At 55.3% G+C, this 12,749-nt stretch overlaps 3 protein-coding genes across 3 annotated transcripts; 1 reads left to right on the top strand and 2 right to left on the bottom strand.

Moving 5' to 3' along the window:
- Positions 1-2,074: 2,074 nt before the first annotated feature.
- On the top strand, positions 2,075-10,503 carry KVR01_004600 (1-phosphatidylinositol 4-kinase). Its single transcript, XM_044794839.1, has 6 exons — positions 2,075-2,665; positions 2,778-2,964; positions 3,027-3,892; positions 4,261-5,852; positions 5,907-6,111; positions 6,175-10,503. The coding sequence occupies exons 1-6, from the start codon at positions 2,586-2,588 to the stop codon at positions 6,212-6,214; spliced, it is 2,970 nt and encodes a 989-aa protein (XP_044646764.1). The 5' UTR covers positions 2,075-2,585; the 3' UTR covers positions 6,215-10,503.
- On the bottom strand, positions 7,539-7,979 carry KVR01_004506 (uncharacterized protein; the record flags this gene model as incomplete). Its single annotated transcript, XM_044793216.1, has 1 exon — positions 7,539-7,979. The coding sequence occupies one exon, from the start codon at positions 7,977-7,979 to the stop codon at positions 7,539-7,541; it is 441 nt and encodes a 146-aa protein (XP_044646670.1).
- A 609-nt stretch (positions 10,504-11,112) lies between the features above and the next one.
- Positions 11,113-12,460, bottom strand: KVR01_004252 (uncharacterized protein; the record flags this gene model as incomplete). The annotated part of the gene is made up of 3 exons (XM_044787962.1): positions 11,113-11,885; positions 11,938-12,261; positions 12,334-12,460. The coding sequence occupies 3 exons, from the start codon at positions 12,458-12,460 to the stop codon at positions 11,113-11,115; spliced, it is 1,224 nt and encodes a 407-aa protein (XP_044646416.1).
- Positions 12,461-12,749: the final 289 nt, after the last annotated feature.

Raw genomic sequence — 12,749 nt, forward strand, 5'->3', positions numbered from 1 at the left:
CATGGCCATGAAATGGCAGGGTCGGGATGGACTGTATCAAGGGACACAACTTCAGCATGCCTTCCACTCTGTGAATCAACACAGTGTGTCAACAATAGCTTGTGTTTTTTCCCCAGTGCTGACCAAGAAAATATCAACGTGTGCAAGCTGTTCCATTACATAATTACCAATGAACACACCATAAGCAGGCATGAGAGAGGCTCATTGGAAATTCTTGAACTTGTGCTCAGCCCTTACAATGTCTGAAGCTAAGATTCTGTGAAGACTCAACGTTGGAGTCAACTTTAGAAGCGTGTTTGACTTGTCTTGGGAAAGAAGTTGCCGCCCTTGCATTGTGCACATTCCATGACAGATGGCGGCAGATTGTTTAATGAAATCTTTCGTACGTATTTCCACCACTTGACCTGATTTGAAAGACTGTCGCACTCCTTACATCAAACAGCCCGAGGGGCACAATCATCTAAGTTCTCCAGTAGGCGAGGCAAAGTGCTCCTTCAATGCCATGGACCGAGATGCTAATTGAGCTATGGCGTCTACATCTCTAATTCAATTAGACCGTACCTTTCTGTCACTCGCAATTGCAATTCTCAGCTTAATAAGTATCGCTTTGCTCGTGTCATGTTCACCTGAGACTCAGTGGCAGCAAACAGCCCCCCAAGTCCGATGACACTGCCCGCAGCCAAACGCTCTAGGCTAGCAAGCGATATCAACAGTACATTCCACCAAGAAAACATCCGATGACATGGCTCATTTGGGAGGCGCGAAGTTTAGACTCACGGCACTGTAAACCCCAAATTCAAGCCCAGTCGGCAACCAGTAAAATACCAGCGATGGTCTGCAAAAGAGGGAGGTATTTTCTGACTCTTCGGAGGGTCTTTTTGCCATTATGATGTTGTTGTTGAGAAGGCTTACCGTAGTCTGCTTATGCCAACCTTGGAAAGGGCCAGCCCAGAAGTGCAAGTAGAAACAGTAGTCTCTTGACTCGTATTTCCTTTACCCCAGCTAGGTGACCACACTTTCTCTGAGACCACCCAAAAGTGAATACTGTGCAAGTGCCACCTCGAGAAATTGACCCTCAAGGTCTGTCCACGTCACGCCCGTGTCGGGTGTTTTGAACCTGGCTGGTATCCACAGCCGGGAGGATCCACGGCAGAGACCCCAGATTGGACTGAAAGGGGACACCGGGCGGCCTGAACAGCGGGAAATACACCAGGCTAAAATGAGGCAGCTTACGACGGCCAACCGCCGCGAGTTGCTTGTGAGCGAGGGCGAGAAAAAGCAGGCAAGAAATTGACAAATGATGTCAAGAAAAGGGGTTAAAAATGGAGATAATTTTAAGCGTGCCAAGGCCGGGCAAAAGAGCGCATAGGCAAGTGTCTGCCATGACATGGGCTGGGGGGTTATAGCGGTGGGGGTTCCGGCGAATAGGACTATTGATGGCGATCATGATCCTGTGCGTGTCGGAATGTTTGAGTTGCGAGTAATTGCCGGGCACTTCTGCAGGGCACACGTTGATGGGTTGTTGAGACATTGTCCAGTTGTCTGTCTATGTTCTTCCCTCATGCAACGTGCCCGTTGTCTGCGTGCCTCTGGCGTACATATGTAGGTACCTACTTAGTAGCCAAACCTACGGAGTAGTAAGCTTAAATCGACTCCTGCCAAGCCCTGCGTCAGATACCGAGCGAAACCACTCTTGCAGGTGACGTGACTGCTGAACGGGCCACCTGGAGAGAAAATAGATTTAGCATGATCCCACCAGGAACACAGCATTCCAAGGTTGCAACATGTGACAGACGGCCCAAAGCGGCTCTCGGTGAATAGTGGTTGTACACACGGAGTAGGCAACATGACTGTAACTCGTAGCTTGTATCTTGTACCTGAGGAAAAGCACCGACCTGACAAATGAGCGCCGGTGCAGGGCAGGTGGGGCCGGATGAGAGCTCCTCCAAGCGGCGGTACCTGGGCAAAGTACCAGGGACCGTTAGAAGTGCCACAGGTGCCAGAACTGCCAGAACTGCCAGAGATTCGGGGAGCTTCCTGCCGAGGGGTCAAACTACACCCAAACGAGAGACCCTTCCCGCCCCCCGGAGCCATCGAGGAAGGTGGTCTACCGTGCTCCGTACTGCACAGAGTACACGGTTGTATACAGGCTGGCTGCCTCCAACTTCATTGGCCCTCACTTCTCTACTGCACACTTCACACTAGCTGTTGTAACAACACCACGACACCACCACCACCACCACCTCCTCTACCTCTACCTCCACCGCCGCCGCCGCCGCCGCAGAGATATTCACCCTCTCCCGCCTGGACGACGCCCGACCACGCACGCCTTCGCACCCGCCCACGCCCTGCTGCGCTGTCGGCCATGAAAGTTCATTACTCGCTACAACAATTTAATGTCGAATCTATATGAAGCAATCCGCGCTCGCGGCTTGTACCCTCGTCACTCCCTCCTTGCGCCCGTCCCGACTCGATAAACCGCCTCGCACCCGTGCCTCTCGCCTCGCCGTCCGACCCGTCCGGCCCGTCCAGCGCCGACCCAAGCTTCCCAACAATCAGCTGCTTCTCGGTCACCTGCGGATCCAATGTCGTGGGACCTCCTCCAGAGGTTCTTTGACAGCGACGTCTTCAACCAGAACCCCTTTCTCTCCGTCTCCTACCTAACGTACGTCCTCCAGCGTCTTTGCGTCTTTACGTCTTTTCAGAGCCTCGGGCGTCTGCGCCGGCCACGGCGCCCACATCCAGCACCCATTCGAGCTAACATCTGTCCTGCCCAGCCGATACGCCGACCACGTTGGGATCCACTATGTCCTCTGCAACAAGCTGCGCCAGTTCCCCTACGAGGATGTCGAGTTCTTCCTCCCCGAGCTGTGCCACCTCGTAATCAGCGTCAACAATGAGTCCATGGCACTGGAGGAGTTCCTGCTGGATCTCTGCGAGGAATCCGTCTCCGGCGCTCTCCTGGTCAGTCTTCTCTTCCCCATGCGGGCCGTGGCCTCTTCTCCTGCTAATCCATCGACCTCTAGGCCTTCTGGCTGTTCCAGAGCTATCTGACCGACCTCTCCTCCAATCCACACTCCGAGGCTTTCAGGACATGTCGAAGGGTCTACAACAAGCTCCAGCACATAGTGTTTGGGCTGGGCGACACCGCCAGGCATGAGAAGATCAAGGAGAACCCGCTGCCTGTCACAGTCCTGGCAAGTCTGATCTTGTCCAGCGTTGCCGTCCCCGGCCTGCCTCATTGGGCTGGCCCTCTCGCCATCGCGCAGGCCAAGAAACCACAACCCATTGACGACGTGATACTGGATCCCGCGCAGCCCAAAATAGCCAGGGCGCAAACCGTCTCGGCCGCTCAGGCAAACAGGGCGAGGCGCACCACCAGAGATGGCGGCCGTGTCACAAGCGCGCCAGACCCGAGGGGTTCTCCCCCGATTGACTCGCCAGGCACCCCTCGGAAACAAAACCTTCCGCCCTCTCGACCGACTTCATCTTCTGGCCCGGTCGTGCTTACTCCTGGGCAACCAACAAAGCGGCCGACAAGTCACCTAGACATGAAGGCCATAGACGCGAGGCTCAGCACGGCTTCACTCCCTCTGCCTGAAGTGAAATCACCCCTCCCGCCTAGGCCTCCGACTCCTCTCACAGCCGGTTTACCTCCCCCGGATAATTCGCTATTAACCCGCCGGCATTCCGAGCGCGTCAAGGGCGTACTGAGCAACACCGACATGTCGATGGTCCAGAGGGCAAGGCTCCTGAGACAGAATTATTTCCGATGCCAGACACAGTTTCTGACCGCGCTGGAGGATATTTCAAACAGGCTGGTTGTTGTCCCGAAGCCAGCTCGTCTAAGCGCCCTCCGAGCCGAGCTGGCATTGATTGCGCAAGACTTGCCGTGAGTATACCCTGCATTCTCATACCCACCCGCCCCTCCCGAGTCTGTCATTTGATCTTGTAGGACGGATTGGAGGAGCTGGGCAGCGGTACCAGCGAATTTGGAACTATCCAAATTAGGCATGTTGGCTCATCTATCCTTGTTAACACGAGTTCCGCTGGTGCGACACTGCTACGGTGATGACAAGTCATTAGGCTGTTGATATGCTGCTGGGTGGCGGTCGTGCGAGTCGAGTCGACCTCGCCTGTTACTGTGGCCTGGGAATGACAAGATTTGGAGTCGTCTGCTCCTGGGATATGCTCCTCCATCATGTCATACAAATCGAGGGACATTCAGGTTTTGGATTCACTAACTTGGAAATTGAATAGGGCCGAGGTGGATATTCCTGTCATATGTCCGCCGACCTTGACAGATGGTTCTCCTTCAAGGAGCAAACACCACAGGGTCGTGAGGATCAACCCGGCAGAGGCAACTGTTCTTAACAGTGCAGAAAAGGTGCCTTACCTGTTGATGATTGAGATCTTACGCGACGACTTCACCTTTGACCCCGATTCGCAAGACAACCAGAGACTACTGGCAACACTCGTGGCGGAGCAAGGATCGAGGAGGCGCATATTCGACCTATCCGAGAGACCAAGAATATCCACGTCAAAGATGCCAGGGCCTTCCACCGAATCCGCTGACAGCGTGTTTGAGCCATCCTCTGGAGACCTCGGTACGTCACCCGTGCTGAAGCCAATCGACAGCAAGGCCGCAAAAATCAGAAAACCAGTACCCCAGCGACTGCCCAGTCTAACGCCAACAGTGTCAACGAGTTCCGAGTTGGTGACGCCCAGGAGTTCAGCCACTTCAACGAGTCGCTCCAGCAGCCCTAGTAGTCGCTCTTTGCGGAGAATGACCATTAATACGAACCCACGGAACGCGTCGGTAGATCAACCAGACTTTTCTGCTTTGGCAACGCACATGCGGACTGCCTCCCAGATGCTGGCTCAGTTGGACGCAACTAGTGGCAAACGACCAAAGCACGAGGTAGCGGCCATCCGTGCCAAGATTATCGCCAGCATGCAGAGCTTGGAGGAGCAGAATTTCGAGGTAGATGATGGACATGGACCGACTTTCGATCAGATCATGGCCAAGACCACGGTTCAAAATGCGGCGGCCAATCCCGAAGAAGTCGATGATGACACGACTCTTGATCCGGCATTGAACGCGAGTGCTGGCGTAGAGCGAATGGAAAACGACTTCAAGACTGGTGGACTTCAAAGGAAAGGGGATCGGGACGACCCGAGCGCAGCAGTCTTCGGTGAAGCATGGCAGATGAAGAAAGAGCGTATACGACGGTCTTCGCCGTACGGCTGGATGAAGAACTGGGACTTGATGAGCGTCATTGTGAAGACGGGTGCTGATCTGAGGCAAGAAGCATTTGCTTGTCAGCTCATCGATGTTTGCGACAAGATCTGGACAGATGCCAAGATCGGAGTGTGGGTAAAGGTGATGCGGATTCTGGTGACGGGCGAGTCCTCAGGCCTGATCGAGACCATCACAAACGGCGTTTCACTGCACTCCATCAAGCGTAGCTTGACGCTGGCGCAGGCCGAGGCAGGCACGAACCCAAAGAGGCGGATTGCGACGCTGAAAGACCATTTTGCCAAAGCGTTTGGCTCACCGGACAGCGAGCCATACAAGGCCGGCGTTGACGCTTTCAAGAGGTCACTCGCTGCGTACAGCGTTATTTCATACATATTGCAGCTGAAGGATCGACACAACGGTAACGTCCTGATCGACAACGAGGGCCATATTGTACACATCGACTTTGGCTTCATGCTGTCCAACTCGCCTGGGTCAGTTGGGTTCGAAGCCGCTCCGTTCAAGCTCACCCACGAGTACGTGGAAGTGCTTGGCGGGATAGGGTCTCCAGAGTGGGACGACTTCAAACGGCTGTGCAAGAAGGCGTTCCAAGGTATGAACCGCGCGGCCAGGCAAGATACAAGCTCACGAACTAACTATTCCGCAGCTCTTCGGCGGTCGGCCGACAACATCGTCGATCTCGTTGCCATGATGGGCCGGGACTCGAAAATGCCATGCTACGCCGCCGGTGTCACAACGGTGACAACCAACCTGCGGCAACGCTTCCAGCTACAGCTGAGTGCCGATGATGCCGAGCAGTTTGTCGAGACAGACTTGATCAATAAGTCTATCGGGAGCTACTACACTCGACTGTAAGTTGAACCTTGGGTTGTAAATAGGGATGGAACAATGGAGATGCTGACAAGAGTCCACAGATACGACACATTCCAATATCGAACACAGGGTATATACTAGAGGGGACAGGCGTCAAATGAGGACCGATCGCACGACTATAGAAGATGAAGAAAAAAACATCTGAGCAATGACAATATGTATGGACACACACGCACCAACTAATCATTACCGCATCACCACAACAGATCATTACTCCTGGACTGCATCTGAAAAGGCGTTGGGACTATCGAATCCTTTGGTTCTGTCGATGTCGAACCTCGAGAAGAGGAGCGAAGAGGGGGCGGAGGAACGAAAAGGGGGAAGAGATAACCTGGCTGCCTGCCCTCTGTTGACTCATGCTTCGTTGCTCTCCCCGAGGAGGGGCTGTGGACAAGGGTTCAAGCAGCCTATGGATACTCTGCTCTTATATATGTGTAGCGAAGAAGCCCGCCATGGCATGACTTCGAGACATGGTGTCTCACCATGTCCAAATCCAAGCGTTGTCACGTTCTCCTTCTCCCTGATGCTTTTGTGAGACACGACCAGCGAAGACACCGTATATATCAGCTGCCCACAGTATTGGAGGCGTTTTCCACAGGAACGACTAGATGCTATTCCGCAGCGCTTTGGGCTCATTTCTGGCTTTGCTACTCCACGGCATCGTGAGACGTAATTTGGAGATCCAGGTGATTCTGACCATTTGGTGTCACAGTCGTCGAAGTTGTGACGGCGGAAATGCCACTCGAACGTAATTGGGTATTGGGTGGATTATCATAGCTTGTGCGTTCAGTGTGTAAGTAGGTATCTAAACCCGTCCTCTACCCGCCCGAATTCCAGCGACCTCGAACTGCGTATTTGCTTGTTATCGTAGTAACAAGCTGAAGCCTCATTTCCCTTCATGTCATCATTCATAACTGCTGCCTCTCGACCCGCAAAAGCTCTGTAACACAGGATCGTTGCTCATGCCGCACGTCTCACCGAGGTGGTATCGCCGTCAAGACAGGCGTGATCATCACGATCACGCCTGTGTCACCTGCCAGCAGAACTCGCGACTTGTCGTGACCGCGGTACTCCCACAGGCGCTCATATACTTATACATCACGACAGCCCGTCTGCCAAACTGGAGTTGAGGTTGGCCCGTCGACATAACGCGGCTTCATTGCCTGCTGCAGTTCTAAGACACATGGGGTATACTAATCAGGCCATGGGCCCAGAACGTTGGCGATCACCGCACGTTGCTGTTCCGGGCCGGAGGCTGCATGTAAGGCGCCACGCCTTCGCAGAACTGGGGTTGCGATACGGCGCCCTCACCCTCCCCACGCGAGGCAGACACCTCCTCCGACCCCGCTGCTGCGGCATGGGCTTTGCGTTGTTGTTGTGCAAACAAGATCTCATCGACGTTCACCTAGGACGCCTTCTTCTTGCGGCCGCCCCTGCGCTTCTTGGGCTCGACCTCCTCCTCCGTGTCGCTGCTCTCGGTCTTGGCGGCCTTGGCCTTGGAGCCGTCCTTGTCGTGCTCGACCTTGCTGACAATGTCGCGCAGGAAGTCCCACTGGTCGTCGGCCTCGACGACGGTCTTGAGCATGGCGGCAGTGACGCGCTTTGAGTTCTTCTCGCGGGCGACCTCGGCGCTCTTGGTGACGAGCTGGACCATAAACAGCTCGAGGGCCTTGCCGACCGCGATGGGGGTCTGCTGGGCGACCTTGCCGACCTCCTCGTCGGCCTGCATGATGCGCTTGATGCGGGCGGTGGGGAACTTGGTCTTCACCGGCGACTCCATCATGCCCGCAGCCTCTGCCTCTGCGGCCGCGGCGGCCGCTGCAGCAGCAGAACGTCGGGGTGGCATGCTTGAGTTCTCTTCCTCTGACTTTATGGGGTCAGGGGGGAATTCTGATTTGACCTGCTGGCTGTGGAATGAACTTTCGGGATGAGGATACGGCTGCACCTCTTGTGGATAATGTGGTTGAGGATAGCCTTGTTGCTGCTGGGGATTCTGGTATGCAAGGTGTAGTGGTGGTTGTTGTTGTGGTTGAAGTTGTGGCTGTTGTGGTTGTTGTGGGTATGAGGGTTGTGGTTGTGGTTGATAGGCTGGTTGTTGTTGCTGACCAGAGACAGCAGGGTTGGGAGGGAAATAAAAAGAAGGTTGTTGCTGCTGTTGTGGTGGTTGTGATTGTGATTGCGACGGGGACTGTGGTGGCGGGTGAGATTGTGAGTGGGAGTGGGAATGAGAATGAGATTGAGGTTGAGGTTGTGAGTGAGGATAAGGATGGGACTGCAGCTGTTGGTGTTGATGGTGGGGCGAAAAACGAGGCGAATATGCTGCCGTCGATGCGCTTATTAGAGGTTGGTAAGAAGAGTAGCTTGAGAAGGCCGGGCCAGTCGGGCTCTGGGCAGACTGGGCAGAATATGAATAAGAACGCGAGTGACTTTGGTCGGCGCCCGGGGTGTGGTACCAGTTGTTCTGGGGCGAGGGGCTGACTGGTGGGGGTTGGTGCTGATGCTGGTGTGGGAACGGGTTTGCATCTGGATGTGCCGTCTGGGCCTGGTCTTCAGGCTGAGCTTGAAAGAACGACGCAAGGTCGGGGCTTTTAGGGGCATAGGTGCCCTCTTCAGACATTTCGCTTTCTTTTTTCCTTGGTTGCTTCCTTGGTTGCTTTCTTGCTTCCTTCCTTCCTTCCTCACTCATGCATTCATCCACACACACGCACGCACGAACGCAACGCACACACGCTTTCTCTCCTTCTCTTTGGTCTTTCCTCCTGCTGCTGCGGGTGACAAAAAAACCAAAACGGTGACAAAACTGGAACTGGAAACTGGAACTGCAAACTGGAAACTGGAAACTGGAAACTGGGGACTGGAAACTGGGGACTGGCGACCCTCTCAGGACGAAGAACGCAACAGGGGTATGTGAGTACAGTACTGAGTCCTGACAGACGGTACAGTACAAAGAAGGCCAGACCCAGGAACCTAACGGGTCTTATACTTTTTTTGTGGGACCGTTGGAACTCGGCGCTCCTTGCCGTGCCTGGGCGGTGCAGGTAAATAAAGGTGAGATGAGTGCCAGCCAATGCTGCAGCTGCCCAGTGCGGGAGCTGCCCGGTCAGAAACCTTGCTTGCTTGCTGCTCCTGGGTCCTGGGTAACGGCTGCAAGACGGAGGCCACACAGGAGCTCGGGAAGGAGCACCTTGGGCCTTGGGGGGGAGGGAGCTGCAATGGAGGGGCAAGGTCGACTGGCAGGCTGGCAGGCTGGCAGGGAGTGCGGGTGGGGGCTAATGCAGAACACAGACTGGGTTGCGAGTGGTGGGTGGGTGTGAGTGGGCTCAGAAACGGACGAGGCCTTTTTCTCCAAAAAAGCCTCCCAGCTCCAACCAAAGCTTCACTTTGCCGTCTCGTCTCGCCTCGCCCCGCAACGTCGTCACAACAACTCCTCTTCTCCTTTCTCACCTCGTCTGCTTTCCACCTCCTTGTGCCCTGTGGTCGTCGCTGATGCCAACACTCAGATTGTGGGCCGAGTGCAGCAGAAGTCGTTGCCTGGCGGAGCAGGCAATTGCACACACTGCTGCTATTGATATTCAGACCTGAGGCCTGAGGCCTGAGGTGGAGCTGGAGCTGGATCTGGACTGCACGCCTCCGTCTCAGCCTGTGCTCCGTACCCCGGTCCGGACGTGCTGCTCCTGGGGACTAGAACTTTGTGTGTCTCGACTCAAAGCAAGCCCAGTCTCACAGCAGATGCTGACTGCTGATGGGTGGCAAAGACTATGGCTGAGGGTGCAAACACAAAGATTGCAAAGTCCACCTTCAGCCGCTCCCCCAGGCAACGACTCGCTCGCACCGATCGCTCGGCCGAGTTCTCGTTGGCCCAGTCGTTTTGCGAGCACCAAAGCTGCAGCCTGGTTGATGACGCCTCTCGAGATCTAAAGCTGCCAGGTAGCAACCATACGAATCGAGGCTGCCTGTTGGTCTCAGCCGGATCGGACTAACTCTGCGCAATGCAGGATCCGGATTGAAATCTGGTCTTGGATATGGGTACCCAAGCCGTCGGTACTGGTGATGTGCACTCTCGGCAGTCGAGCGCGTCCAAGGCAGGTACCGGTACTGGCACCGGGCCTGGTGCTGTTTGGGCAGGGTATGGATACGCCAGGAGGCCAGGAGGGCCACTGGGCGAACAAGAAACTGCGCACTGCACGGCGCGTGGTAAACGAAAATGCTAAAAAAGGGAGGGTGGACTCGGAGCTAGGGCCTTCTTTCGATGAGGGGCACGGCACGAGTTCCTTTCGTGGGACATGCTGCCCATTTTTATATGCACGTCGTCCCCGCCCAAGCTCTGCTAGCCCTCCAGCCTCCAGCCTGCAGAAGCAGACGTCCGCGACGGGCCAGGTCACCCAGTCACCTCGGGTGCGCGCTTGTCCTCAAGAGGCATGGGCAACCTCTCATCAGCCTTCCCGCCTTTCATGCCCAACTCGCTGCGTCAGGAGATCGGCATTGTATCATTTTCTGCTTTGGTTCCCGGTCTGCCGCCCTGGTCGGGACCGCCTCGTGCACGGAGACAACTACCACCCTCCGCGTCTTATCACCGCCATCATGAGGAATCATCGTATTCCATGGCGAGGCAGCATGACAGCTGATAGAGCCGAAGCTGCGAAGGTAAGTAAGATGGGTAGGTAGCTAAGGTTTGCTCTCGGCATTGCCCCTCATGATCGAGCTGTCTACATGCACTCTCGAGCACATACCTCAGCTCAACAAGTACCTGGCCTGGGGCCTCCCGGCTCAAGGCCTTGGCATTTTCAATATTTAACTCGCGCCGCGCAGTCATGGATGATGACACAGGAAGAGCAATCCTTTTACCAGAGGCAATCTCCAGCAGTCAAGAAGAAGCCGAGCCCCCGTGCTATGGTTCCCTCATGGTTAGCTGTGCCAATGAAGGCAATAAATTACTTGATCTAATCTGACATGGCAGCCTCACTCGAGGTTCAACCGACCTACTTCTGGTGCTGAGGTGGCGGGAGGCGGTTTTTTATCTCCTTTACAATACCTCCGAGGCCTTTGATCCTCTGATCTTCCGTGCTGCTCAGGAAAAGCGACGCGACGGGCCACGCGTGTATCCCTCCTGTCTCACCTTGGCTGGTGACCAGCGTCCCAGCCTTGTCCAGCCTCTGCACCAACTGCTCAATCTCAGGCGCAAACACTTCTTCCTTGCCATACACTACGTGTAACCCTTTCTTTGGACTTGCTTCTTTCAGCCACGCCAGTCTCGTACAGTTCCCGGGCGACGCAACGGGATCATCGAGCAAATCGACCCTGCCGGCATACTGCGCAGCGTAAAGATGCAGCGCCGGCACGTCAAGGAAGTCGCTGCGGTTGTTCTGATACAGCGCAGACTGGAGGGTCGGCCACGGCGAGATGAGGACGGCCATGCCAGGCTTATTGAGGTGGCGCGAGTCCTCTGGCAAGTGCCTGCCTTTGCTGCTGGACACGGGATGCGCGAGGTGCAGCAGCATGCTCAGAGCCAGCGTCCCTCCTGCCGAGTCTCCTGCAACGCAGATGATGGACGGGTCGCTGCCGGCCATGCGAAGGACATGCTCATACCCAGCGACCATCTCGGCGAGCTGTTTCGGGAAACTGGAGTCGGGCACAAGGGTATAGTCCAGGCCGAAGACTGCCGGGTTCCTGTAGCCTGCCCGCTTCAGGAGCGAGAGCCAGGTGAGAAGGAACTCGAGGTAGAAATAGGGCGAACCCATGCTGAAGCCTCCGCCTTGAACATGGTCAGTGAAGGGTGGATTCGTACCAAGGCCAGGGCACCTCACCATGAGCATAGTATATGATTATGTCCGGCCTTGCCGCAGGGTCGTCAATGGCCCACACGCCTCGGACGTTCTCGTCACGGTATTCTTTCCAGAAGACGGGCGATCTGAGACGGCCATGACGGAGCAGCCGCCACCTCAGCCACGGCAGTGCGACCTTCTTCCCGAAGAAGACACGGCCTACCTTGGGCGGGATGTTGGCGAAGGCATACCGTACACAGCGGACGACAAAATCCTCAAATGGGGACGCCTTCTGGACGAAAACTGGCCGGTCCGCCTTTTTTAACCAGTAGCGCTCGTAGAGGAAGGTGGCAGGTAGCTCAAAGACTGTGCGTTGCGTTCAAGCCTGGTCAGCTAGTCATGGGTCAACAATGGCTTTGTATCAGTCGCATTCCATACCTAAGAACGGCAGTACCTGTAACACGGTAATCACTGTCTCCAGCAGGCCGACATTGAGTATGAGCTGCGGCGCAAGGAAGATGCAGAAAACGATGCAGTCGAGGTAGGACACGGGTCCCAGTATCATTTTCCTTGTGTTTACTCGATAAGCGATACCAGGTCTTCTTGTCCGAGCCCGAATCTGCTCGTCTCTATATGGCGTGACACGCTCGCTCGTGGAGGAAAGGGATGGCCAGATGAGGGTTCAATTGACATACGTAGACCGCGCGTGGGGATTCTATCCGGTAGAGATTCTATGTTGGGTGCTCTCTAATAATCCGACAATGGAAATGTTTCGATCCATGAACTGAATTTCTCAACGATTGACAGAGTGAGTGAGTGTCAACGCGGGAAACACTGGCATGTGAGAGTTGGTG

The sequence above is a fragment of the Diaporthe batatas genome (assembly GCF_019321695.1).
Source record: "Diaporthe batatas strain CRI 302-4 chromosome Unknown Contig00004, whole genome shotgun sequence".
Lineage (NCBI taxonomy): Eukaryota > Fungi > Ascomycota > Sordariomycetes > Diaporthales > Diaporthaceae > Diaporthe > Diaporthe batatas.

Bases quoted from the DNA above. Each gene is read 5' to 3' on its own strand.
- KVR01_004600 (XM_044794839.1), top strand. From the start codon at position 2,586: ATGTCGTGGGACCTCCTCCAGAGGTTCTTTGACAGCGACGTCTTCAAC. The intron at 5,853-5,906 runs GTATGAACCGCG...ACTATTCCGCAG, and splicing joins GTGCAAGAAGGCGTTCCAAG to CTCTTCGGCGGTCGGCCGAC. The intron at 6,112-6,174 runs GTAAGTTGAACC...AAGAGTCCACAG, and splicing joins GGGAGCTACTACACTCGACT to ATACGACACATTCCAATATC.